The sequence below is a fragment of the Scyliorhinus torazame genome, chromosome 7, assembly GCF_047496885.1.
Source record: "Scyliorhinus torazame isolate Kashiwa2021f chromosome 7, sScyTor2.1, whole genome shotgun sequence".
Lineage (NCBI taxonomy): Eukaryota > Metazoa > Chordata > Chondrichthyes > Carcharhiniformes > Scyliorhinidae > Scyliorhinus > Scyliorhinus torazame.
In genome coordinates, this window is record NC_092713.1 from 49,103,783 (window position 1) to 49,129,539 (window position 25,757).

The window sequence follows — 25,757 nt, forward strand, 5'->3', positions numbered from 1 at the left end:
TTCCTCAATAAAATGTTTATTAAAAAAAAAATAATGTCTACATGCCCCTGGTTGATTTTTATCTTTTCACTCACTATCAGATTTGTCCAGCTCACAGTGGGCAGTTTCTGTTTTATCATATTGACTTCAGCCTTACTTAAAACTAGAATCGAAGTAATGTTTCATCCAAGTGCAGGTCCAGTTATACAGACTGGATCTTGGCCTGGTGGCAGCCTTTCAACTCCAGACGAAGGTTTGTGCAGTGACAGTCAACTTGATAAGCTTCACCTGATGTTGCTCAGAAGCCCCCCTTCAGCACGGCAGTCTCTGCTGCATTTGTTGCAAAGGAAGACAGTAAACTGAGAAGGTGCACAATTAATTGGCCTCTCTTTTCTCTGGGCCCTCCATTGGCCAGCTGAACTTTCCGTTTCATGTTCACCTTTTTCAATGCTTTCCGTACAGTCAGCCGTTGGCAGTCATGGCCATAAGTGATTGTCTCCATCAATGTTGATCATTTTACATATCTCACTTGCAGGTGTCCTTGTAGTGAAGGTATGGATGCCCAGAAGGTTATGATGCAGTGGCCAGTTCACTGTCTCTGCAAGTACGGCCGTCATCCATCTGATGAACATGGCTGAGATTGGATCTTTAGTGGTCCAAATCAAAGCTCATCTTAAATCACATTTGCGTAGAAGGAAAATAAACCGCTTTGCTAAGCAAAGAACTTAATGAACACACAGCTTTACAATATTTAAAAATATTTAGAAAACCAACGTTAGGAGGGCATAGAAATTCATATTTATTATCAGTGCAGCCCAGCATGCTGTGAAGGGCCTGCCGCTCCACCCTCAAAAAGGAAGGTGTCTTCCCTCGTTTTTGTTTTAAGTAGGAAAATGAAAATAAAATACATTCAAATAAAAACTGAAAAACAAAGTCCAAATTCACAACTCATTTTGCCTCCCAAAAATATGCTCAGGTCATCAATGTAGCCCATCCATTTCTACTTGAATAGGTGCTTTAGGTCAGCTTGGATCCTAAGCCAACCAAGCAAGAAAGAAGAAATGATAGCTTTCTAAGAACACAATTGGTGATATATTTTCTTGGAGCTGCATTCACTTTTCTAAATTAACGGGAACACTCCAGTTACAAAATCAACAGCTCTGGTTATAAATGAAGTAAAATAACCAAGACATCTGAACCTGGTAATTCATAGTGGTTAACAAAGAGGCCTCTGGATGTGTATCATATTCAAATGTCTACATTACACTGACGTGGTCAGCAAATGCTTGTAATGGCTCAGTAAGCGACTGTATTGTGATTATATGACATTTATTTTTGAAGAGTTCAAGTGCTTCCTGAGTCAATGCAGGATCTCTGAAGAATAGGTTCTCGCTTACGTTTAGTTCCTTTAGCTTCAGTCCACCAGATAGTTCAGATTCAGAGGTCAGAAGGTGTTTTGCAAACTTGAGTAATCCATCTCCTCGAATACAATTTGCACTTTAAAATAAATTACATAGTGAGATTTGACTCAATTGGAAATGCACCAATGATTCATTTTGTTTTGTGTATTATTTCTTAAATCCCATTATAGAATTGTTACAGCGCAGGCCATTCAGCCTTTCATGTCTGTGCAAGCGCTCCAAATTAGCAATTTATCAGTGACATTCCCCAACTTCTTGCTATAACCCTGCACATTCTTACTTTTCAGGTAACAGTCCAATTAATTTTTGAATGCCTCGATTGAACATGCCTCCACCACATTGTCAGTACATTCCAAACCCTAGCCACTGACTGCAGAAAAGCTTCCCTTATGTCACTTTTGCTTCTTATGCCAATTACATTTTAAAAATCTCAGTTGGCCTAGGAAACATAACACCAGTAAGAGGTGGTTTTGCCTATAACCATAATATGCTACTTCAAAATATAGCTCTACCCGAGTAGAATAGTGGAGTGTCAACAGAGCTTTGCATAAAAGTACATTCACAATTGTCACCTTCCACAACCTGGGATGCTGGTCTCAGCTGCAGCAAAAACTGGAAGCCAGACACTTTTCTACTTGTGGAAGCCAGTGACTTTTCTACTGGAGACAGTTACCCTGGGCTGCCCCCTACATCTCAAAGTGACCAATTTCTAAAGTACAAAAACAGAGATCTGAGAGTAGATCATAGAATTTACAGTGCAGGAGGCCACCAGGCCCATCGAGTCTGCACCGGTCCTTGGAAAGAGCACCCCACCAAAGCCCACGTCTCCACCCTATCCCCGTAACCCAGTAACCCCACCCAACCTTTTTGGACACCAAGGGCAATTTATCATGGCCAACACCTAATCTGCACATCTTCGGACTGTGGGAGGAAACCGGAGCACCCGGAGGAAACCCATGCACACACGGGGAGAACGTGCAGACTCCGCACAGACAATGACCCAAGCCGGGGAATCGAACCTGGGACCCTGGAGCTGTGAAGCAACTGTGCTAACCATTGTGCTGCCGTGCTGCCCTAGATGACCTGACTTGCGAGCTGAGAACAATGGAGGAAGATGTAGGAAAGAGGCAATTTTGAATATCGGAAACTTCAGCCTTGCTTGAATGTGACTGAAGATAAACCCTTTGTTGTACTGAATGGTTAGGTTCCAAAGGTAAGAAAACTTTCTTGTTTTGAAATCTAAGCACAAGTAATTTTATGACATTCTTGAACACCTACGAACTTGGAACAACTCACCTCATCTCCTCACTTAACGAGAGAATGGTGTGTGTGTGTGTGTGGAGTGAGAAAGGAATTTGAAAAAATGTGATTACCTCACATTCAGGCTGGAGATGCATGTCAAAGAATCCTCAGTAAATAGTTTTGCCAATGAGAGCAACCCTTCGTTGCCTGTTAATGATAAGAACAGTGTTTGATATACAACTGTTAATTAAAAACAGCCACAATTTCAGAAATTGTAAGAGAAGCTAACAAACTTGCTTGTTTTTGATCTTTGGAGGAGAAAAACTTCTATATTTAAACTTTCAATTAATTACTTCCCCAAGCTCAGTCTCCAAACCTGTGAATACATAGAACATACAGTGCAGAAGGAGGCCATTCGGCCCATCGAGTCTGCACCGATCCACTTAAGCCCTCACTTCCACCCCATCCTCGTAACCCACTAACCCCATCTAACCTTTTTGGTCACTAAGGGCAATTTTATCATGGCCAATCCACCTAACCTGCACATCTTTGGACTGTGGGAGGAAACCGGAGCACCCGGAGGAAACCCACGCAGACACGGGGAGAACATGCAAACTCCGCACAGACAGTGACCCAGCAGGGAATCGAACCTGGGACCCTGGTGCTGTGAAGCCACAGTGCTATCCACTTGTGCTACCGTGCTGCCCTAAATATACCGCTCTTTGCCATGTAATCCTTTTTGCAGAAAGGTCTGGCACTCAATATTATTGCATTCACTTGTTTTGATTTCTAATATTTGATATTTAATAAGTTTTTCCCATCACTATAAACATCTTCCTTTACACCTTCACTTCAGAGTGAAAAACAGTACCTATTAAAGGTCAATTGTATTTCCCACCCTTTCAATAAGAAACATGCAGTGTTGGCAACTCACCAATTCAATATTAATGAAGTTGCCCACAAAATATACATTAGGCACACCAGAGTAGGAACAAATCTTAAATCACATCATATTTGTATCATTGCAAAATAATCAAAATCAAACTGAAAGCTATAAGGTAATAAAAAGCAATGATAATTTTGGGTAATAAGAATCTACAGTGAGCATCAGAATTGACAAGGCAGCTAGAGTAAACAAACAGCAAAGAAAAGCTTTAAGTTGTGCAAATAGTGGTGTATTCAAGACAGAGATGTTAATTTAATTCTTCACACCAGTCTTCAGAAAGGAAGGCTGTTGTTGGAAAATTCCAAAAATGGCTTGGAAATCTAATGTCTAGAGGTTGATCTTCATAAATCATGAAGGAGCGTAAATATTTCAATGATTACTGGTACCTGGAAAAAATGTGTTTGAAAAGCAATAGGTCAGAATATATTTATTGTTTACTGCTGGTTTACAGCTAGGTAATATTTCTTAGAAATGAAATACTGCCAAAAAAAGTTGTGAATGATGGCAAGACTTGCGCCATTGCATTTGAATGCATGTTTATAGGATCCTGGGGCAGCACAATGGTGCAGTGGCTCGCAGTGCTGCCTCACGGCGCCGAGGACCCGGGTTCAATCGCGGCCCCAGGGTCACTGTCCATATGGAATTTGCACATTCTCCTCGTCCCTGCGTGGATCTCACCCCCACAACCCAAAAATGTGCAGGGTAGGTGGATTGGCCACGCTAAATTGTCCCTTAATTGGGAAACACAGAATTTGTACTTGAAATTTAGAAGAACAAAAAAAATGTTTATAGGATCCTGTGCACAACTTAAGTAGAATTACCACCAACTCAAAGCATAGTACAATTATTGCTCTTTCATATCTGTCAAAAATATACAAACCCTTTGATGGATTGTATATTTCCAATTTAAGTGGTACAACTGAAACAAAGATAGGGAATAGTCTGTATGATGGTTGAGAGATACTGAAGGACATTTTATCGAGGGACAATAATAAATATTGTTGCAGGTTTACGAGCTACACCACCAACCAAGTGTGGAGCGAAAGTAAAATTAGTTTACGAACCTAATCGATTTGCTGGCAAAGATAGGAATTTGATGGACTGATTTTGCTTCAGAGCAGCAACGATTTTAGACACAGTTTCTGCTCCTTGCCTTTCAAACAGCCGACAGTTATCCAATGTTAAACCTGTGAATGTGAAGTGGAAAACACATTTATTTCTTAGTCTTTGCAACAAGAGCCTTTGCTATAGAGACAAACTGTAGATTCATGTCTGCAATTCCTCAATTCATAAATGGAATGACTTGCATTAATATAGTGACTTTCACAACTGCAAGACATCCCAAATGTTTCATGGTCAATGGAGCAGTTTGAAATTAGTAACTAGTTTACTGAAATATGGCAGCTAATTTACACACTGCAAGGTGCCACAAGCAACAATGAGATAATGACCTGATGATCTATTTAGCTAAATAGATAATTGGTTTATTGAAAAATTATCATAGCAGCAGGCGCTGAATTTTGATGACACAATTCATAACATTTACAGACAACTAAAATAAAAAAGTATAAATAATAAGGATTCTTAAACTATGAACATTTTAACATACAAATAATTACAATACATTGCAAAATGCAGGTCTCCTTAATTTACAGAATAAAAATGAAAGGTTTACTTCACTCTGCATTTTGTATTAAGGTCAGTACATCACATGTCGTCAGGTTGAGTACCTTAAATTCTCAACCATTTACATACTATTTATTAATTTTATCAAATAGAACACTGGAGTGTCTTGTATTCTAGTCATTCCATGTCTTATTTGAGGAATGGTGTATTTTCTCCTTAATTCCATTCTACCTTTACTTTCCCATGGCTGTCATAAAAGACAGTAACAATGGGAGGTTGGATTCAAGATTTTCTGGCAATGTCCAGACAGAGTTGTACACCTTTCAGCGCAGGAACACATTCAATTGTTTGATTAGGTCAGAGTAGCTTTGATACCTAGGATCAGTTTCAATACTTGCTTTTTGAACATTTCCCAAATGCCCTTCTGTAAGTCTAGCATGCCAAACCTGTGCTGCATATTCAACAATGGGTCTTATGTAATTGTTAAACACGGTGAAGAGGTCAGTAGAGTTAGGTTGTGATGCTTTAGAAAACACAGCTTGTGAAGTCTTCCATTTTGCTCTTTAAGCACTTCACCTCTTTGGTAATCCCATTTCAAATGTTGGTTCCTAATAGCTTAATCATAGCATTGTCTAAATTGGTAAGAAGGGAATCACGGGGTTTGCAGATGAAACAGAATTCCATATGTTGCATTTTTGGGGCGGGTAGTTTCATGTGATTTGCATTTGCCCATTCACTCAATGAAGTGACTGCCCCTTGCACGTGAGATGTGTTGCCTTGATTACAATACACCACGAGAGCAAGATCATCCACCTATTTATAGCAATGAATAGACATGGTGATATCAATACAGGCATTGTTCATGATAGTTAAAAACATAATAGGGCCTAATTTGGTTCCTTGTGGGACTTCAGCATGCAGAGTTATACAACTGGAGGTACTTGATTCAAATCAAACAAATCGTTGATTTAATTACGTTGGCTGAGATACTGGCTATGGTGCAGGGAGCTTTTCTTGAAATATTGCTATGGATTTTTTTTACATACACCTGAGGGAACAGCCAGGGTCTTGATTTAAAGTCTCATCCAAAAGTATAAGCACAATTTGGAGTGATCCAACCCAGACCATTTCTGAGCACCTCCAATAAATAATTTATGCGATTGTTGCAGAGTTCTGAGCTGACCTCATTCTTGCCAGAGGAAAGAAAACCTAATTCCTACATTCCACTCACACTTCTGGAGGAGGTAGGAGAAAACAAGATTACTAACTTCTGATATGCATCTTGCAGCAGAACTTACAACTTCAGATTAGTATGACAATTTACTTCTTATACAAGTACAGTGTCTCAAAATCTCAGGACCAAGGCCATGCTGGATTTTGAGCCTGGCAATTCAGGCCATGGGCGGTTGGGGCCAAGCTTGGTTAGGTCAAGATTTGTTCGGAAATAGACTGACGTGCAAGCAGTGAAGTGGATAACTAGTCCTGTGCCAATGCAGTGCTGAGCCGAATTGTAAAGTTAAGCTTTTTAAAATTATTACGTGGCACATTTGAATAATGTCCAGTTTTCAGGCAAAGCCGTTTTTTGGACTGCAGGATTCGAGACACTACACCTACATTGTGTAACACTACGCACAGTTCATACAACAATTTAAATTATCTATTGCTGCACCACTTGCTTGTTCCCACCTTTAAGAGGAGCACTACGCAGAAGATCTAGAACTTCCTTAAAGCAAACAGCAAGGTTCACATCCTGTATGGTAACCCAGTCTAATGCAGAGAGAAAGTCTAGGAGACAAAATTGTTCATTCCAATGTTAAATATGCTGCTTTGCAAATAAAGGTAACATTTCAAACTGGGATTTCATATTGACAGATAACAAAGGTTTCTCTATTTGGATTCATCCCCCATCACACTGGAAAATACTAGAAGGAAGCACCAGAAAAATCATTGTGATCTCCAAGCAATGGGCCATCCAGGGAAGATTACTGAACTCAGTCAATACATAATTATTGGGAAACATGCATCTACGGGGCATCCCTGGAGCCAGTGTGCACCTATTTGCTATAAGCGAAACTGCAGATTTATTTGATTGTTTAAGGCAAGGGAATCAGTATCATTGTTTCACAGGAAAATATACATAAGGGGCGGGATTCTCCCATCTGACGGCAGAGTGTTGACGCCGTTGTAAAACCGGAGGGTTTAACGACGGCGTCATCGGACTGCTAAGTGTTGCGATCCTCCTACAGGAGGCCAGCATGGCATTGGAGCAACCCATGCCGCTCCAGCTGCTGATACCGCCGTCAAACGGGTGCTGTGGGTCAACGCATGCGCGTTGCGACTGCCGCAAATCCCACATGCGCACTGCGACCGGCGCAAACTCGCGCATGCGCACTGCGACTGGCGCAAACTCGCGCATGCATGGTAGCTTCCTTCTCCGCGCCGGCCCCGAAGCAACATGGTGTAGGGCTACAGGGGCCGGCGCGGAGTAAAAGAGGCCACCACCAGGAGAGGCCGACCCGCCAATCGGTAGGCCCTGGTCGCAGGCCAGGCCACGGTGGAGCCGCCCCCCCCCTCCCCCTGGGGTCGGACCCCCCCCCCCCTCCCCCCGGGGTCGGACCCCCCCTCACACCCCACCAGGCTGCCCCCGACAGGATGGACACCGAGGTCCCGCCGTGTAAGACCACGTGAACGGCGCCGGCGGGACTCAGGCTTTCTTGGCAGCCACTCTGCCCATCCCGGGCGGAGAATCGCCGGGGGTGGGGGGGCCACAGGCGCAGCGCCGACACCAATGGCGACGATTCTCCGGTCACCGGCGCCGGGGCGGCGTCGCGCGAATTACGCTCGGCCCGGCGATTCTCCGAACCGGCACGGGCTGAGAGAATCCCACCCAAGATATTTAATGCTCGCAATATCTTTTAACATTTTAAAATATATATGACTAATCCCTTCAATGTACATTACCACGCACATGTAGTTGCATGCAGCAGTTTGCCAAGTTCCTCTGGAGCTCCGAATGATGCCCTGTGCAGACACAGGCGTCGGAGGAATTTCAATCGTCTTAAAACAGGCAGCAGCAAGTCAACCTGTAGGGGCTTATCTGTGCAACTCAGACTCAAATCTTCCAAACGGCTATCTGAGAAAACACAGCAGTGGACAATTAGAGAACATTCTAAAGTGAACATCCAAATCGTAATTGAATTATCAACCATTTTCAATTAAAACGTGAAAGCATAGTTGTGTAATTTGCTGGGCCAACCACTATCTAGGTGGGTTATAGAATTTACAGTGCACAAGGAGGCCATTTGGCCCATTGAGTCTGTGCCAGCCCTTACAAAGAGCACCCCTAACCCTGTAACCCAGTAACCCCCACTTAACCTTTTTGGACACTAAGTGCAATTTAGCATGGCCACTCCACCTAACCTGCACATATTTGGACTGTGGGAGGAAACCGGAGCACCCGGAGGAAACCCACGCAGACACTGGGAGAACGTGCAGGCTCCGCACAGTTACCCATGCTGGGAATCGAACCTGGGACCCCGGAGCTGTGAAGCAACTGTGCTAACCACTATGCTACAGCTGGAATTCCATCAGCAATCGTCTACTAAATTTAAAAAAATAATTTCAACCTGGGTTACATTCCAGCTACTCTACTAACCTTCCCAGCTCAACATATCTCTCCTGCCCCAACAACCTGATGACAAGGTGGACTAAATCAAGAGCTTTCAGAACATGTTTCCCTTGGAATACGGGTGACTCATTTTATATATTTCTTTTAAAAAAGATACAATAAAAATGTATTTCTCACCTGTTACCTCTGCAGCAGCCATCAGCAACTCGTTTTCCAGGGACTCATTTTGTATTTCTAGCAGGAAGCCCATATGGAATGTGCGCAGGCGGGGGAAGATGCCGAGAAGGATTTTAACCAGCTTTATCATTGGAAGGTGAAGGATATCATCTTTTAATACAAGAGTGGAAAGACTGTTGTCATGACATCGGGAGAGGACACAGAGTTCCTTGAGAATCGGAACGATGGCAGGACCCAGGCCTTAAAGCAGAAGCAACAAGAGAGTATAACCAGTGCTGCCCATATAAAACAAAAAACATGACCATGGTTTCTCAGGTGGTAAATATAAATTGTTGTGGTTTTCTGTGGCCGAATCAACCTTAACCTGCTTGCTTTTCATAGTAACTTCATTGCAGTGTTAATCTAAGCCTACTTGTGACAATAAAGATTATTAGTCAGGAGGATGCTGAGAGTTACCCAACAGGTGACTTCCTGCTCCTATCTAGGCCGGGGAACAGTGTGGAAACAGAAATTAATTATTAAACAAATAACAAAAATAATGTTGCAACGGTCATTCAGTAAACCATTCACTGGGATACTAAAACACATACATAGCTTGTCAACATGGACAGAAATCCACAGCCCCAGACATAAATTGAAAAGAGATGAATAACAGACACAAAATTAAAAACATTAACTTGACAGCACTTCTGAAAGTGGAAATAGTCCGAAAATACTTTCCAAGAGAATTGCAAATGGTAAGTGATGTTTGAAAAAATATATTCAGAGGTAAAACCTCCAGTGACGTGCTCAAACCTTTGTGTCTAATTCTTTACTTCCTTTTAGGAGCTTGTGGAGGAGAAATCCATGACTATGATGGGAAGTGAGACTTGTCCTTTGCTGTTACGCAAACAAGGAATAGGTGAGACACTTATGGGGGTGGCACAGTGATTAGCACTGCTGCCTCACGGCACTGAGGACTTGGGTTCGATCCCAGGTCATTGTCCATGTGGAGTTTGCACATTCTCCCAGTGTTTGCATGGGTCTCACCCCTACTACCCAAAAGATGTGCAGGCTAGGTGGATTGGCCACGTTAACAAACCCCTTAATTGGAGAAAAAAAATTGGGTACTCTAAATTTTTATATTAAAAAAAGTGAAATTTATTTTAGGAATTGAACATAATGCAGCTAAAGTCAGCTAACAATGCCAGACGTTGCTGTATTGCAAGCTTCTGCTTTTGAAGTAACTACAGAATCAAATTGTGCAATATTTGATATCATCTTCACAAACCTTACCAACTAACCATTATATTCCAAGACTAGTTTCTGGAGGGACACCCATGAACTGAGCAACTTGCATAGCATCCTGGAAGACTTGTATGACAATGAGACTGATGTCATTTCCAGCACCGACACACTCCTCAGGTAGAGCTCAGGAGTGTAAGAAAGAGGTATATTGTCCACTTGATCTTGGCCAAAGAAATCAGGGTTACTCAAACCCTCCAGTAGGACGCCGTTGTTTTCATCAGTTTCTGAGATGTTCTGCTCAGTGTCCGTTTTATTTCCACCTATCATGAAAATATAATCATAGATATCCTCTGGCTTCTCATGTGCTTCAGATGAACCAGTAACCTTTGATTTTTCAGCTGCCTGAACATTAAACGCATCAGTGAGTCTTGGCTTCTTACATGATCTTTGGTTTGTAAAACATGACACCGGATCTTTTGGGGTCCAAGTGCATGAATTCAAAAGACTTGACTCTTCCAAAGTTCTATTTAGTACATTTGTTGATCCAAATTCCCCAGAAATCTTACCAGGAGATCCCGAACCTTCGGAGTATATTCGTTCCTCTGCAATTACAGCATTTTGCTTTTCCGCACCATTAGTAAACTCACAATGAGACATTAACTGTTCTGAAGTTCTAGTAATCACACTGGATGATGATCGTTTGGTGAACATTCTGCTATCAGTTTCATGGGAATAACTTGTTTTTTCTTCAGAACTATCATGATATTGATCAGGACATTGAAACTCATTCACAACCCTGCTGTCTGCATAAGGATATACCTGCCCCTTTCGAAGCTTCCGCCCATTACAATAATTGTTTTCATCACAAGTCTTGCCAGATGTATAGGTGGGCGTTTGGTCTAACTGACTTCTCGGTGCACAAGAATCTGGTTCTACCAAAGCCATACTTTGACTTCCAGAAGAAGGCTGCACTTTTGAAACAACATTGTGTACATCAGGACTGCTCAATGCTCCACACACAGTGCCATTGGATCTGCGCTTTTTGGGGTAAATCCTATGTGTTTCACAACAATTAGACCTATTCATCAAACAAAGTTCCTCGCATGGTGTTTTTTCAGAATTTACAGAATGTGCAGTTGGAGATATCAGGTTAGCAGAAGGCATGTTAACACTTGGAGACATGGGTTTCTTGATTTCAGTAGTAGTAAATGTCCAATCAAGTGAAGTACCGTATGTAGTCTTTTCAGGCTGTCGATGGCAGCAATCTAATATATTACTCTGAGCCATTGGCTCCATTGATTTAACACACATCTTTAATCTGCTCTCATCACAACAATAAGTAACCTCATCTTCTCTCTTCCCTTCGCCCCAAAGTCCTGCACTTGTCCTTAGTATGTGAGACAATAATTCAGGATGGGGTTCATTCCAATGTGACAATGCCACCTCCTTTACAACTCCATGGTGAACGAGGTTATGAAGCAACTTTAACAGCGAGTGCTCCAACAGTGGATCCACGGAACGCAGATGTTGAAACACCAGCTTATGCACTGTGCAGGTCAAGCGGGCACAAATACTTGGATTATCAGCAAGTTCTTTCACGCCTTGGAGCTTGTTGCGTATGACCAGTTTGCTTACATGTCGTGATCCGAGTACCAAGGCAGAAGAGCGAGAATTAATTAAACGCCTGTCATTCAAGATATCTAACGTTCCCCATAAGACACCATGAAAGAATGTTTGCAGGAATTTTTGCCTCCAGTTAAAAGGTTCCTGGAATATTATAGAAAAGAAAAATCAGTATACAGAAGCAACTATATCTTATGATGATAGCTCAAAAGTCAACCCAAGAATGCTTAAGAAGAAACTTAATTCAGTTTTCTCTACACTCTAGAACACTTTTTCCAAGCAACCTGAGCCAAGGCTTATGCGAATACTGCTAAGAAATGCAATGTTCTTTCTTTCTCTATGGAGGGGAAGTCGCCATAACATTCAATCATTGAATTTGGTAGACCATGTTTTTCTACAGCAAACAAGCAGATCCTGTCAGCTAATGCTGCAGCAGCATTACTGTGGAGAATTAGCACAGGAGTAAAGTATTGTGTCATAAGTAAGCCATAAAGTTGTTGACCAGTATTGTACAATATTAACAATTATTTATTAATGCCAAATGAATAGGAGACCCACCGCAACATTTGTTAGCTCTCAGGCCCTGTAATTATATTCACTTTTTATTTGACTATTGCAGACTGATGCATGAACCCACTTGTCATGTGAGAGTACCTTAAGACATGGATGTTTAAGCAATGTACCTTTAAGAAAACAGTGATGTCAGAGAGTGGGTGGAGCTGAGCAGTTCAGCCATTTTGAAGTTGCAGTTTGGAGGAAAAGAGCTTGGGGAGTGTCTGTGTTTTGCAGTGAGTTGGATTTGCTGTGATCTCTGCCATGAAAGACTATCTCTGGATCATTTGGGTGATTTAAACTCATAATAGTAAAGCCTTTAACTTGACCTGATTCTGTTTAAAGGTGTTAAGTCTTTTGGAAGTTTGAAGTAATATTTTGAGGAATTATTTACTGTTGTAATATTTTCGGAGTTATCTTTGAAGTAAGGGGTGTTAAGAGATCCAATGTTTATTTAAGATGTTAAGTTGAGTTCATGGAATAAACATTGTTTTGTGTTTAAAAACTCACGTGTCCATAATTGTAATCCCACACCTAGGGAACAAGCCGTGTGCTCGGAAAAGCAACAAATACATTAAAGGGGGAGGTTGGTTAAACTCCATGATATATTTTGGGGTTCTGAAAACGCCTCGCCCATAACAATTTGGGATCGTCCAGGATAAAAGTCTATCTATTGGATTGGCTTTTGTGAACTTAAAGACAGTGAAGGATTGTTGCTTTTCCGGTGTGGTATTTTAGTTTAAGTGGGGAGTGTGTTGTGGCCAATGGACAATGGCTCTTTCAGAGGCTCAGAAGTACTTTACGGACAGAGACGAAAGCAGACTGTTGGGTCTGGCAAAAACATTGCAGTTAACATTACCTGACAAAATGCGAAAAGATGAGGTAAGTATGGCGGTGTTTCAGCATTTAAAGTTGCCTGAGATAGAGTTTGACTCATGAGAAATGGCAAAAATTCAGTTGCAAATTAAACAAATGGAACATGAGAAAGAATTAAAGCGGCTTGAATACGAAAGAGAGAGAGCGGAAAAAGAAAGAGGTAGAGAGGAAAAAGAAAAGGAGAGAGAAGAAAGAAACAAAGAAAGAGAAAGAGATGGAGGAAAGGGAAAAGGAGAGTTTGAACTTCGGAAAATGGCTCTGAAACATGAAAATCAGTTAAAATTAGCAGACGCAAAGGGACACGTACAGTTGGAGGAGATGGATGAGGATAATGAGACAGAGCGTCATAGTCGAAGACGTGGTGGGGATCTAAGCCTGTATAGAACATTAGTTAGGCCACACTTGGAGTATAGTGTTCAATTCTGGTCGCCACACTACCAGAAGGATGTGGAGGCTTTAGAGAGGGTGCAGAAGAGATTTACCAGAATGTTGCCTGGTATGGAGGGCATTAGCTATGAGGAGAGGTTGAATATCTTGGTTTGTTCTCACTGGAACGAAGGAGGTTGAGGGGCGACCTGATAAGAGGTCTACAAAATTATGAGGGGCATAGACAGAGTGGATAGTCAGAGGCTTTTCCCCAAGGTAGAGGGGTCAATTACTAGGGGGCATAGGTTTAAGGTGAGAGAGGCAAGGTTTAGAATAGATGTAGGAGGCACGTTTTCTTTACACAGAGGGTAGTGGGTGCCTGGAACTCGCTACCGGAGAAGGTGGTGGAAGCAGGGACGATAGTGACATTTAAGGGGCATCTTGACAAATACATGAATAGGATGGGAATAGAGGGATACGGACCCAGGAAGTGTAGAAGATTGTAGTTTAGTCCGGCAGCATGGTCGGCACGGGCTTGGAGGGCCGAAGGGCCTATTCCTGTGCTGTACATTTCTTTGTTCATTGCCAAGGTTTGACGAGAAGGAGGTAGAAGCCTTTTTCATTTAATTTGAGAAGGTATCTAAACAAATGCAATGACCACAGGACATGTGGGTATTATTGATTCAAACAAAGCTGATTACCTATCAGGGCTAGTGAAGTGTTTGAATCACTACCGGAGGTATCTGGAACGTATGAGGAGGTGAAGAAATCCATCTTAAGTGCATATGAGCTAGTGCCTGAAGCTTACAGACAAAGGTTTAGAAATTTAAAGAAAGAATTTGGTCAAACATACATGGAGTTTGAAAGGCTCAAACCGAGTAATTTTGATAGGTGGATAAGGCCTTTGAAAATAGACCAAACGTATGAAGCTCTCAGAGAAATTATACTTTTGGAGGAGTTTAAAAATTCAATTCCTGATGTAGTGAGAACTCATGTGGAAGAACAGAGGGTTAAAACTGCAAGATTAGCAGCGGAAATGGCAGATGATTATGAATTAGTTCATATATCAAAGATTGATTTCCGACATCAGTTTCAGCCGGTGAGGGATAGAAACCTGGGGACATGAGAAATACTCAAGTGGTAAAGATAAAGGTGATCTGATGGGAGACAATAAAGAGTGTACCTCAGATTAAAAAAGAAATCCAGCAGGGTGGAAAAGAAATGAAAAGTTTCAAATGTTTTCACTAATAAACTAGGCCATGTAAAGTCACAGTGTTGGTGGTTGGAGAAAAGCACTGGGAAGGCTGATGTGGTAAAACAGGATAAGACAGTGGGGTTTGTTAGAGTGGTAAAGGAAAGCCCAAGGGAAGCGAAGGAGGTGCAAACGATTGTACAGCCTGTTCAAGAAGTAATTGTTAAGAAGGTGCAAGATGTATTTAAAGAATTTACTTGTGTGGGTAAAGTTTACTCATGTGTATCAGGAGGAGCAGGTAAAGAAGTCACAATTTTAAGAGATACAGGGGCTAGTCAATCTTTAATGGTAAGAGATGAGGAATTATGTAGTTTGGGAAGAATGTTGCCACAAAAGATGGTGATATGTGGAATTCAGGGTTAGAGGAGTAGCATTCCATTATATAAGGTCCTATTTTATTTTCATTATATAAGGTACGGTTGGAAAGTCCAGTGAAGAGTGGTGAAGTGGTAGTAGGAGTAATAGATAAACTATCTTGTCCAGGAATACAATTTATCTTGGGTAATGATATAGCTGGATCGCAGGTGGGGGTGATGCCTACTGTGGTTGATAAGCCAGTGGAAAATCAGACAACTGAAGTGTTGAAGGACGAATATCCTGGGACTTTTCCCGATTGTGTAGTAACAAGGTCGCAAAGTCACAGGTTAAGACAAGAGGAGAAATCAAAGAGTGAAGATGAAGTTGAAGTGCAATTATCAGAAACGATTTTTGATCAGATAATTGAAAAAGAACAAGAACAGGTGGAGGATGAGGCGGATATTTTTAGTTCAGGTAAATTGGCGGAGTCACAACAGAAAGATGTAGAAATAAAACGGGTATATCAGAAAGCATATACGGAAGAGGAATCTGAGAGTATACCAGAGTGTTATTACCGTAAAAATTATGTCTTGATGAGAAAATGGAGACCTGTACATATGCAGGCGGATGAAAAGTGGGCAGAAGTTCATCAAGTAGTATTGCCGGTAGGGTATAGAAAGGAGGTGTTGCGAGTTGCACATGAGGTACCAGTGGGAGGTGATTTGGGAATCAGGAAAACTCAAGCTAAAATCCAGAACCATTTTTATTGGCCTGGACTACATAAAGATGTAGCTACATTTTGTCAATCATGTCAAGTGATAGGGAAACCTCAAGCAGTGATAAAACCAGCGCCCTTAATACCCATTCCAGCATTTGAGGAACCTTTTACGAGGGTCATAATTGATTGTGTAGGACCGCTTCCGAAAACAAAAAGTGGGAATCAATATCTTTTGACTATAATGGATGTGTCTACTAGGTTTCCAGAGGCCATTCCAGTACATAATTTTACAGCTAAAAGGATTGTGGAGGAGTTACTTAAATGCTTTACTAGATATGGACTACCCACAGAAATTCAAATCGGATCAAGGATCAAATTTTACTTCAAAGTTATTCAAATAAGTTATGGATAGCTTAGGAATAAAACAATTTAAATCAACTGCGTACCATCCAAAATCGCAGGGAGCGTTAGAAAGGTGGCATCAGATATTAAAGACAATGTTGAGGGCGTATTGTCAAAATTAGCCAGAGGATTGGGATAAAGGAATTCCATTCATATTGTTTGCAATTAGGGATGCACCTAATGAGTCTGCAAAATTTAGTCCTTTTGAACTAATTTTTGGTCATGAGGTAAGAGGACCACTTAAATTGATTAAGGAAAAATTGGTGGGTGAGAAATTGGAAATTACACTATTGGATTACGTGTCAAATTTTAGGGAACGATTAAATAGAGCAGGTGAATTGGCTAGACAACATTTGAAAGTTGCACAAAATGTGATGAAACGGGTAGCAGACAAGAAATCCAAAGTTCGTAGTTTTGCCAGTGGGAATAAAGTTTTAGTGTTATTACCAGTGGTAGGTGAGCCTTTAAAAGCTAGGTTTTGTGGACCGTATCAGATTGAAAGGAAATTAAGTGAGGTGAATTGTGTGGTAAAAACGCCAGATAGAAGGAAGACTCACCGAGTGTGTCATGTGAATATGCTTAAAAGGTACTTTGAAAGGAAAGGTGAGAAAAAGGAGGTTTTAATGATTCTCACTCAAAGTGACAAACCAAATCCAGATGACTGTGAATTTGACATACCTCAAATTAAATTGGAAAATGAGGATGTTCTTAAAAATTGGGATGAATTGTTAAGTCACCTTCCAGAGGAAAAACGAACTGACCTGAAAGAGTTATTGATATCACATGGGCAAGTTTGTAGAGATAAATTGGGAAGTACTAAAAATGTCTATAGATGATGTAGATGTGGGAAATGCTGTTCCTATCAAACAACATCCATATAGACTTAATCCTTTAAAATTGGCGCAGGTTAACAGAGAGATTGAGAGTATGCTGAAGAACGGCATAATTGAAGTGGGTTGCAGCCAATGGAGCTCACCCATAGTGATGGTACCTAAACCAGACGGTACCCAACAGTTGTGTGTGGACTATAGAAAGGTGAATGCAGTTACAAGAACAGACTCTTATCCTATCCCACGTTTGGAGGATTGCATTGAGAAAGTGGGACAATCCGCTTTTATTTCCAAATTGGATTTACTGAAAGGTTACTGGCAAGTACCTTTATCTGAAAGAGCGAAGGAGATTTCAGCTATTGTGACTCCAGATGGTATATACCAGTTCAAAGTTATGCCATTTGGCATGAAAAATGCCCCAGCAACATTTCAACGGTTAACTAATACAGTCGTTTCAGGATTACCCAATTGTGCGGTATACATCGACGATCTGGTCGTTTTCAGCCAGACATGGAAAGAACATTTAAAACATCTGAGGGAGTTATTCGATCGACTTCAGGAGGCGGGTTTGGTGATAAACCTAGCCAAAAGTGAATTTGGAAAAGCCCAAGTCATTTTCCTTAGCCATACAATCGGACAGGGTCGAATGGTCCCACAGGATGTGAAAACGAAAGTTATTGGGGAGATTCCGATACCCTCGACACGACGGGAAATAATGCGATTTCTTGGTAGGAGTGGATTTTACCGGAAATTTGTACCAAATTTTAGCAGTGTGGTCACTCCACTGACGGACTTGCTCAAGAAGCATAACAAATTCCAGTGGACAGTGGAGTGTCAACAGGCATTTGACGGCCTGAAGGCTGTGTTAACCACTGCTCCTGTGTTAGTCATCCCAAATTATACCAAACCCTTCAAAGTGGCTGTTGATGCGAGCGATGTGGGCGTAGGTGCGGTGCTTCTACAAGACGACGACGAAGGGCTAGAACGGCCTGTTGGTTATTTTTCAAAGAAATTGAATTCTCACCAGAAAATGTATTCGACGATGGAGAAAGAAACTTTGAGTTTGGTGCTGGCTTTGCAACATTTTCACATTTATGTGACCAGCAATCCATCTGACACCATTATATATACTGATCGTAATCCTTTGGCATTTTTAGAGTGATTCCTGAATAACAATGCAAGGCTGTTTCACCGGAGTTTATTGTTACAGCCATTTCATTTAAAAATAGTACATGTGGCAGGACGGGAAAATATGATAGCCGATGCTTTGTCACGAATGTGATCAATTGAGAAGGATTTTGGTGGAGGAAGAAGGACGAAGAAAAATGGACTATATTATTATACCTGTTTGAGTGTGTTCTTTTCTTTAAATTAAAATGTATATTTACTGTGTGCATTTCTTAGTGGATGGTGCAAAAGTGAAAAATGAAACCATCTTGAAGTTGATGGTTTATTTTTTTTTCTTGGGAGGAGGTGTCATGTGAGACTACCTTAAGACATGGATGTTTAAGCAATGTACCTTTAAGAAAACAGTGATGTCAAAGAGTGGGTAGAGCGGAGCTTGGGGAGTGTCTGTGTTTTGCAGTGAGCTGGATTTGCTGTGATCTCTGCCATGAAAGACTTATCTCTGGATCATTTGGGTGATTTAAACTCATAATAGTAAAGCCTTTAACCTGATGTGATTCTGTTTAAAGGTGTTAAGTATCTTGGAAGTTTGAAGGAACATTTTGAGGAATTATTTACTGTTGTAATATTTTCGGAGTTACCTTTGAAGTAAGGGGTGTTAAGAGATCCAATGTTTATTTAAGATGTTAAGTTGGGTTCATGGAATAAACAGTGTTTTGTGTTTAAAAACCCACATGTCCATAATTGTAATCCCACACCTAGGGAACAAGCCGTGTGCTCGGAAAAGCAACAAATACATTAAATGGGGAGGTTGGTTAAACTCCATGATACATTTTGGGGTTCTGAAAACGCCTCGCGCATAACACATTACAAATCATTTTAATAAGAGCGGAGTAATAAAATAAATAAATTTTTCTTGACTAGCTTTAAACTTCTTTAGATTCGGCAGAATGTATTGCAAACCTAAACACAAATGCTAGTGTTTTCCAAATAGCAGTTTTTGCTGCAGTCTATGCTTTTACAAAACGTGCAAGGGCAGCAACAATGCTGTGTTGAATTCCCTACTTTTAATTTCTAGATGTATTAATCGTCAAATAAAGAACTGACTGCATAAAAATTATGAAAAGAGGACAGGGTGGAATAAACTTACCGTTCGTACTTTAGGGTTAGTCCCAATCAAATCCTTCCAAAGCTGCAGCCAAAGAGCCTGCGTTGAAATGCCTATAAAACATATTAAGTCACAAAATAAAAGTATACCAGAGAGGTTGGAAAACCGTTATCATTGGTACCAAATGCTGGGAATATATAGTTAGTAGCCACAATGGAGGGCTGGTCCTCATCAAAGAATCAAGCATGTTGAGAAAGTAAAGAAAAGAAAGCTAAAAAGTGCATCAAGGTTCACGAGTCAATACTGCAGAGACCTCATCATCTGATCCCATGATTTGTATGTGCACGCAGTGCAGTAAGGATTGTGGGATGAGAATTGGACACTTCAGCTATTGCAAAGTAATTTAACTGTTTTGGGTCTTTCATCATTGTCTTTTGAGATGAATGACTGCCATTAACATACTGTATTCTGTGTGGGAAAGAGCAAACATGCTGCAAGTGCATTAGCCTTTACAAGTAGAAATAAATATGGCTTTTAGCAAATATGCTTCCACTTATATAATGGCTTTACTTATTGAAACATCCCAAAGCTTTGCTATGTGCCTTTACTGGAGTGCAATTCTGTGTTAGAAACATCCCACGTGATAAAAGAGCAAGTAATTGTTTATTTTCATAATATTGATTTAGGGAAATAAAACACTGGCTAGTTCGCCTGCTCCTCTCCAAACTGTGCCATGTGTTCTTTGATATTTATCTGACACAGCAGAAGAGACAGATGGGAATTAGTTTAACACACTAACAAAAAGTAGCTAAATGAAAAGTTTAACATGAACATATTAATAAGTGAAGGAATACCACTATTATCACATAATTAAGCTAATGTCACTCCCTTGTTCTTTTTTATAGCCTTTAAGCTATTCATCTAACGCAATGTTGGAGCAGATAATTGTCAATGATCAGAGTAATTATTTTTTATAATTACCGAGGCAGCACAGTGGCAAATACTATTGTCTCACAACGCCAGGCACCCGGGTTCGATTGTGACCTCGGGCGTCTGTCTATGTGGAATCTGCACATTCTCCCCATGTCATCGTGGGCTTCCTCCGGGTGCTCCAGTTTCCTCCTCCAGTTCAAAGATGTACAGGTTAGGTGGATTGGCCAAATCCACCTAAATTGACCCTTAGTGTCCAAAGGGGAAGTGGAGTTACGGGGATAAGGTAGGGGAGTGGAGCGCTCTTTTGGATGGTCGGTGCAGACTCGATGGGCCGAATGGCTTCTTTCTGCACTGTATGTATTCTACGATTCTATAATTGCTTAGCAGGACAGAACTTGAGTATTGCTGAAAGAAGATAGGTTGTTGAAACTTTGTTTTGTACTCATCAGTACAGATGCAGGAATGCAAAATTTCAAAGGGAGCAACAATTTATAATGCAGAAGAAAAAGTTGCTGATTGGTTCGCAAGTCGAATTTGATTATCCATGGTAATGCCTTGACCAATGCACCAGGGAAGTATTGTCCCTCACTGTGTTTCTGTGATAGTTCAGCAAGCGCTATCCAATCTCAAGTATGCCAAGAATTACACCAGCAACCAATTTAAGATCATCAGTCAGGCTCACAATGTGGCTCACATACGCTTGCTAGAAGCTAAATAGAATCATATACAGGAACCTTTACTCTGCAGGCATTGCATCTTTTTTTGAATGAAGCATGGGGGACCATTCCCTGGTGTATTCTCCATGACAACACCTCTACCAGAGTTGACTTGTTAACAAATCAACACTTGTTACTCATGCAGTATAAACTGTTCCTCCCTTTGAAATTTGGTATTCTTGCATCTGTCCTGATGAATGCAAGATGAAAAACTCCGACAGCATGCCTTTTTTCAGCAATTAATTTTTTTAAACTACTTTGCTAATCACGGCATTATCCAACATATAGACATAAGCATACTGCTACTTTTATGGGGCTGTGCTTTTACTTCACAGTAATGACAAAGGATACAAAGGTTGCAACATCGTAGATTATTTAACTAGTTGTCAATACTTTATTTACATAAGAGTTGCTTGCTCAGTGTCAGGTGGAAGGAGGAATATCCCCCAATTCTTCTAATGATGTCACCACATAATCATGTGACCCAATATAGAGAGGCTTATTATTATTCAATTATATTACAGAGACTCACACACAAAATCAGTACAAGAGTCTTTTAAATAGATGTCGGTTCCGTTTATGCAGAGTCCGTCATTCAGGAGTCTTTGTTTTCACACTCTCAATAGTCTGTTCCACACTTGGCTCAGGCACATCATCTAATAAATTTGGCTCTTCTTCAGCTTCTACAGATGCTGTTGGGTCAACTAATGTACAATCTGCATTTGACTGAATCGTAGTCATAGGTTCTGGGACTTCCAAACCTTTGATGTTCGATCATGGCCTTTCAGATACCGACTCTGCAAATTCTCATTTTGAAGCGAGGATTTGATTGGTAAATCTCCTCCAAGCTCTCTCGTCATTGGTTTGAATCGTATAAGAAATGCATCTTTGAGGATTGTGGCAGGTACCCATTTCTCACTTGAAGATTCTTGCTAAAACTCTCCTTTCTCCGTGTTCAAAATACTTCGGTTTCAATGTCTATTCACAACAAGTAACTTGGTTTTGTTGTTGTCGCTCGACAAATGGTATTAGCGTCAGATGGCAAGAGCAAATCAAATTTGATTCGCCATAGAAATACTCCGTTTTCTACCATTAATTCAAGTTCCTTGTTCTTGAATTCGGGATTCCTCCTCTATTTATCCAGTGGTATACCTTTCAAGATAATGTCCATGACCTTCCCCATCCCCAGATCTGACCTAATGTGTCTTTGCACCCGAGATGCTGTAATAGGTACACTGTCCGCCTGGGAAAAGTACACATAGTGATTTTGATTCCCTGCATTGGTAAGTGTGATAAGAGCAACAGCATTCGTACTGTTTTGATCTTCTTTATTGAATCTCGTAATTATACACTAATAAGATGAGGAACCATCTCTGAAAATGACTCACTGCTAGAGACGGTATTCTTGTGTGTGTACCAAATATCGTCAACAGCCTGTGATCTGTTAACAAGGTAAAATGTCTTCCATACAGGTAGTGATGAAATCATTTGATTCCAAGTATTATACTCAAGGCTTCTTTTTCCAATTGAGCATAATTCTGTTCAGTGCTCGTCAACATTCCCCATGCACATTGGAGGTCACCTTTTCTCAGTATTCATGTTGTTTATTTTGGTGGCAGCTCCGGTTGGAGAATCTGTTTTGGCTACCAACTCCATAGACACTGCTATTTCAACAGCAAGTTTGAATGTTAGAAAGCTTTCTGTTACCAAACGTCTCTGGATTGTCTCATTTCTCAATCCGCACACAAGTCTGTCTTGGAGTATATCCTCAAGAACCAATCCAAACGCTCAATTCTTTGCTAATTTCCATAGTACTGCTGCAAATTGTGAAATATTTTCACTCTCTTCTTGACTATGTCGATTAAATCTAAATCTCTCTGTTATAATTAATGGTTCGGGTGGGAAATGTTCTTCAAGGGTCTCAGTCAATTCTTCCTAAGTTATTGTACCAGGCATTGCAGGATGGACAAAATTTTCAATCCTATTACACTCAAGAATGTTGCTACTTTAATTTGATCTGGTATCCTGTTTTCAACAAGGTAACATTGCAATCTGTTTTCATAGGAACTCCATTATTCCAGTCTCATCGAATGGTTCCACTGTGCCTCCATTTCCTGCCATCGCATTTCCCAGTTCTTACGTTGTAGCACTTTGTTAAACTTTTCCTCACCTCTTAATTTTTTTTTCTCTTCCAATTTAACTTGTATTATTTCTTTTCACGTTTCTTTAAAATTTTTATTTTCTTGGTTGGACTGCGGCTTTAGGAATTTTTTTTACAAACGCCAATCTGTTTTAAAAACAGAAAACTTCAGCTATAAGTTTGCTGAATGTTGGTTACTGCTGCATTATTTTTTGAGCAGTTGCTTTCCAAAATGCAGTCTCTCTTTCTCTCACTGAGCTCGAGGATCCGATTCTGCAGCCCACCACGTGCATCAGCACGCAGCTGGAAAAGACTCCCTAGCTTTGATAAGTTTTCAGAGCATACTCCTTTATTTCCTTACTTTGCTCATTTTCTGGGAGGTTTTTGTCTCATCAAGGTTTGATTGTTGATTGTTTTAATCAAGGTTTAGAGTGCTCCTTTAGCAAAGGCTAAAAATCATTTTCCAACAGCCAGATTTATTGCACTTCAATCAATGGTGGAGTGGTCGCCCGAAAATCGATCCTTAGCTTGAGGTCCAAGTCTGTGTTGTTTCTTCTGACTATTTTCACATCCTCATCGCCAGTTTTGTCTTTTATTGTTATGTTTTGGGGATTTTGCTTTTACTTCACAATAAAGACAAAGGATACAAAGGTTGTCACACCATAGATCACTTAACCAGTTATCAGACTTTATTTACTGGTGTTGCTTGGATGGAAGAGAGGGCAAATCTCCCAAGTGCCTCTGATGATGTCAGCACATAATCATGTGACACACTATACAGACGGCCATTGGTTACAATACATAACAGATTTTTAAAAAAAGAAAAATTCATATGCTCAAAAATCAGAGAAGGTACCCATATCTATATACTTCCTTCATTTGTTATAATATTAAACAAGATTCAGTTGGCTGGAATTAAGGTTCTGATTAAAAGTGGCCCTAACCAGTTACCTTGTACATCAATTCAGAAGAAATTCCATCAGAACTTTTCCTTTGATGGAATCAAGTGCATTAACAGATAAAATATACAGAAGGGGAAAAGAGGGATATTGAAATTAATAACTTTTAATTTGTGGGCAGCACGGTGGCACAGTGATTAGCACTGCTGCCTCATGGCACCGAGGACCTGGGTTCGATCCCGGCCCTGGGTCACTGCCTGTGTGGAGTTTGCACATTCTTACCGTGTCTGCGTGGGTCTCACCCCCACAACCCAAAGATGTTGCGGGATAGGTGGATTGCCAACACTAAATTGCCCCTTAATTGGGGAAAAAAATAATTTTTAATTTGTAAGAATATGGGCGGCAGTGGTTAGCACTGCTGCTTCATAGCACCAGGGACCCAGGTTCAATTCCAACCTCGAGTGACTGTGTGGAGTTTGCACTTTCTCCCCGTGTCCACGTGGGTTTCTTCCAGATGCTCCGGTTTCCTCCCACAGTCCAAAGATGTGCAGGTTAGGTGGATTGGCTATGCTAAATTGCCCCTTAGTGTCCAAAAGGTTAGGTGGGGTTACAGGGATTGGGTGGGGCCTAACCTTCAGAGGGTCGGCGCAGACTCGATGGGCCGAATGGCCTCCTTCTGCACTGTAGGGATTCTATGAATATCCTAACACTGTGACGATTTCAGTGATCCAAACAGATGATTTACAGGCAATTGAATTTTGAGGGTGAAATTTCTGAAGTAATTTTACCTTTTTTTACTGCGACCTCTTCAATCCTCTCCAGGTCATAAATGTTAAGGAACTGCAGCAGCTCTCGAAGAATTGCAGTTGGCAAACCTGTGTATGGAGCACAACACAGAATGGAGATTTAGAAGTGGCGGTTACAAGGAAGTGCAAACTTTCCACTGAATAGCAGGTTGCCTCCACTTCAAATGAGGAAGGAGCTGTGCTCCCAAAGTTTGTGATTTCAAACAAACCTGTTGGGACTTTAACCTGGTGTTGAGACTTCTTACTGTGCCCACCCCAGTCCAGCGCCAGCATCTCCACATCATGGCATCAAATATAGACTTTTTTGTGATCAGTGGGCACCACTAGAGAGTAAAGTGTCGGATGCACACACTGTGAACAATTTTAGACCCATTTGGCTTTGTTCAAAGTAGGTTTTATGCTTAAATTGCTTTATTAGTTGCGTCTTCATTGAAAAGATAGCAGGTGGAAATTTGCTCCTGGCTTTGCTCTCTCGAGTCTGATAAAGGTCCTTCACAACTTTGACTACCGAACAGACCTTGAGCTGCCCGAGCCAACCTCCTCTTATGTCTGACTGACTCCTGTACCAAGCAGGTGCCCGGCCGACCGGTTGGGCCTCAGTCACCGAGAGATTCACTGAGGCGTTGTTGTAATTATAGCTTCAAGTCTTACCGTAGATTCCCTGCTCCAGCCGGACCATGTTCTCACTGGCATTCTTTGCACAGACGGTGAACAGAGTGGGCACATGGTGACTGAGGCTCTCCTCCGCCCCAGGATTGCCCGGCTCCATCCGTGCCCTCACACCGTTGCTACGCCGCCATCTGAAGAAGGTCGCCCGTCGCTCTGGGCGTCCATCTGAATGAGGTCCGCCAACTCGATCAGCCTGACA

At 41.1% G+C, this 25,757-nt stretch overlaps 1 protein-coding gene across 2 annotated transcripts; it reads right to left on the reverse strand.

Moving 5' to 3' along the window:
• On the reverse strand, positions 1–25,692 carry lrrc41 (leucine rich repeat containing 41). Of its 2 annotated transcripts, none has more exons than XM_072510659.1 (10): positions 25,541–25,692; positions 24,872–24,958; positions 19,438–19,508; positions 10,303–12,013; positions 9,020–9,259; positions 8,183–8,347; positions 6,901–6,999; positions 4,653–4,775; positions 2,774–2,849; positions 1–1,476 (listed from the first exon to the last, which is right to left on the reverse strand). In XM_072510659.1, exons 1-10 carry the CDS (start codon positions 25,656–25,658, stop codon positions 1,236–1,238), a joined length of 2,931 nt encoding a protein of 976 aa, XP_072366760.1. In that variant the 5' UTR covers positions 25,659–25,692; the 3' UTR covers positions 1–1,235. The 2 variants fall into 2 exon arrangements, with proteins under 2 accessions (XP_072366760.1, XP_072366759.1); XM_072510658.1 differs by having other exon boundaries at positions 19,438–19,520.
• Between the last annotated feature and the right edge of the window lie 65 nt (positions 25,693–25,757).

Coding starts and splice junctions, on each gene's coding strand:
- lrrc41 (XM_072510658.1), bottom strand. CDS start 25,658: ATGGAGCCGGGCAATCCTGGGGCGGAGGAGAGCCTCAGTCACCATGTG. Junction 12,014..19,437: donor CTAACCCTAAAGTACGAACG/GTAAGTTTATTC, acceptor ATAATATTCCAG/GAACCTTTTAACTGGAGGCA. Junction 7,000..8,182: donor ACTGCTGCATGCAACTACAT/GTGCGTGGTAAT, acceptor TTTGTCTCCTAG/ACTTTCTCTCTGCATTAGAC.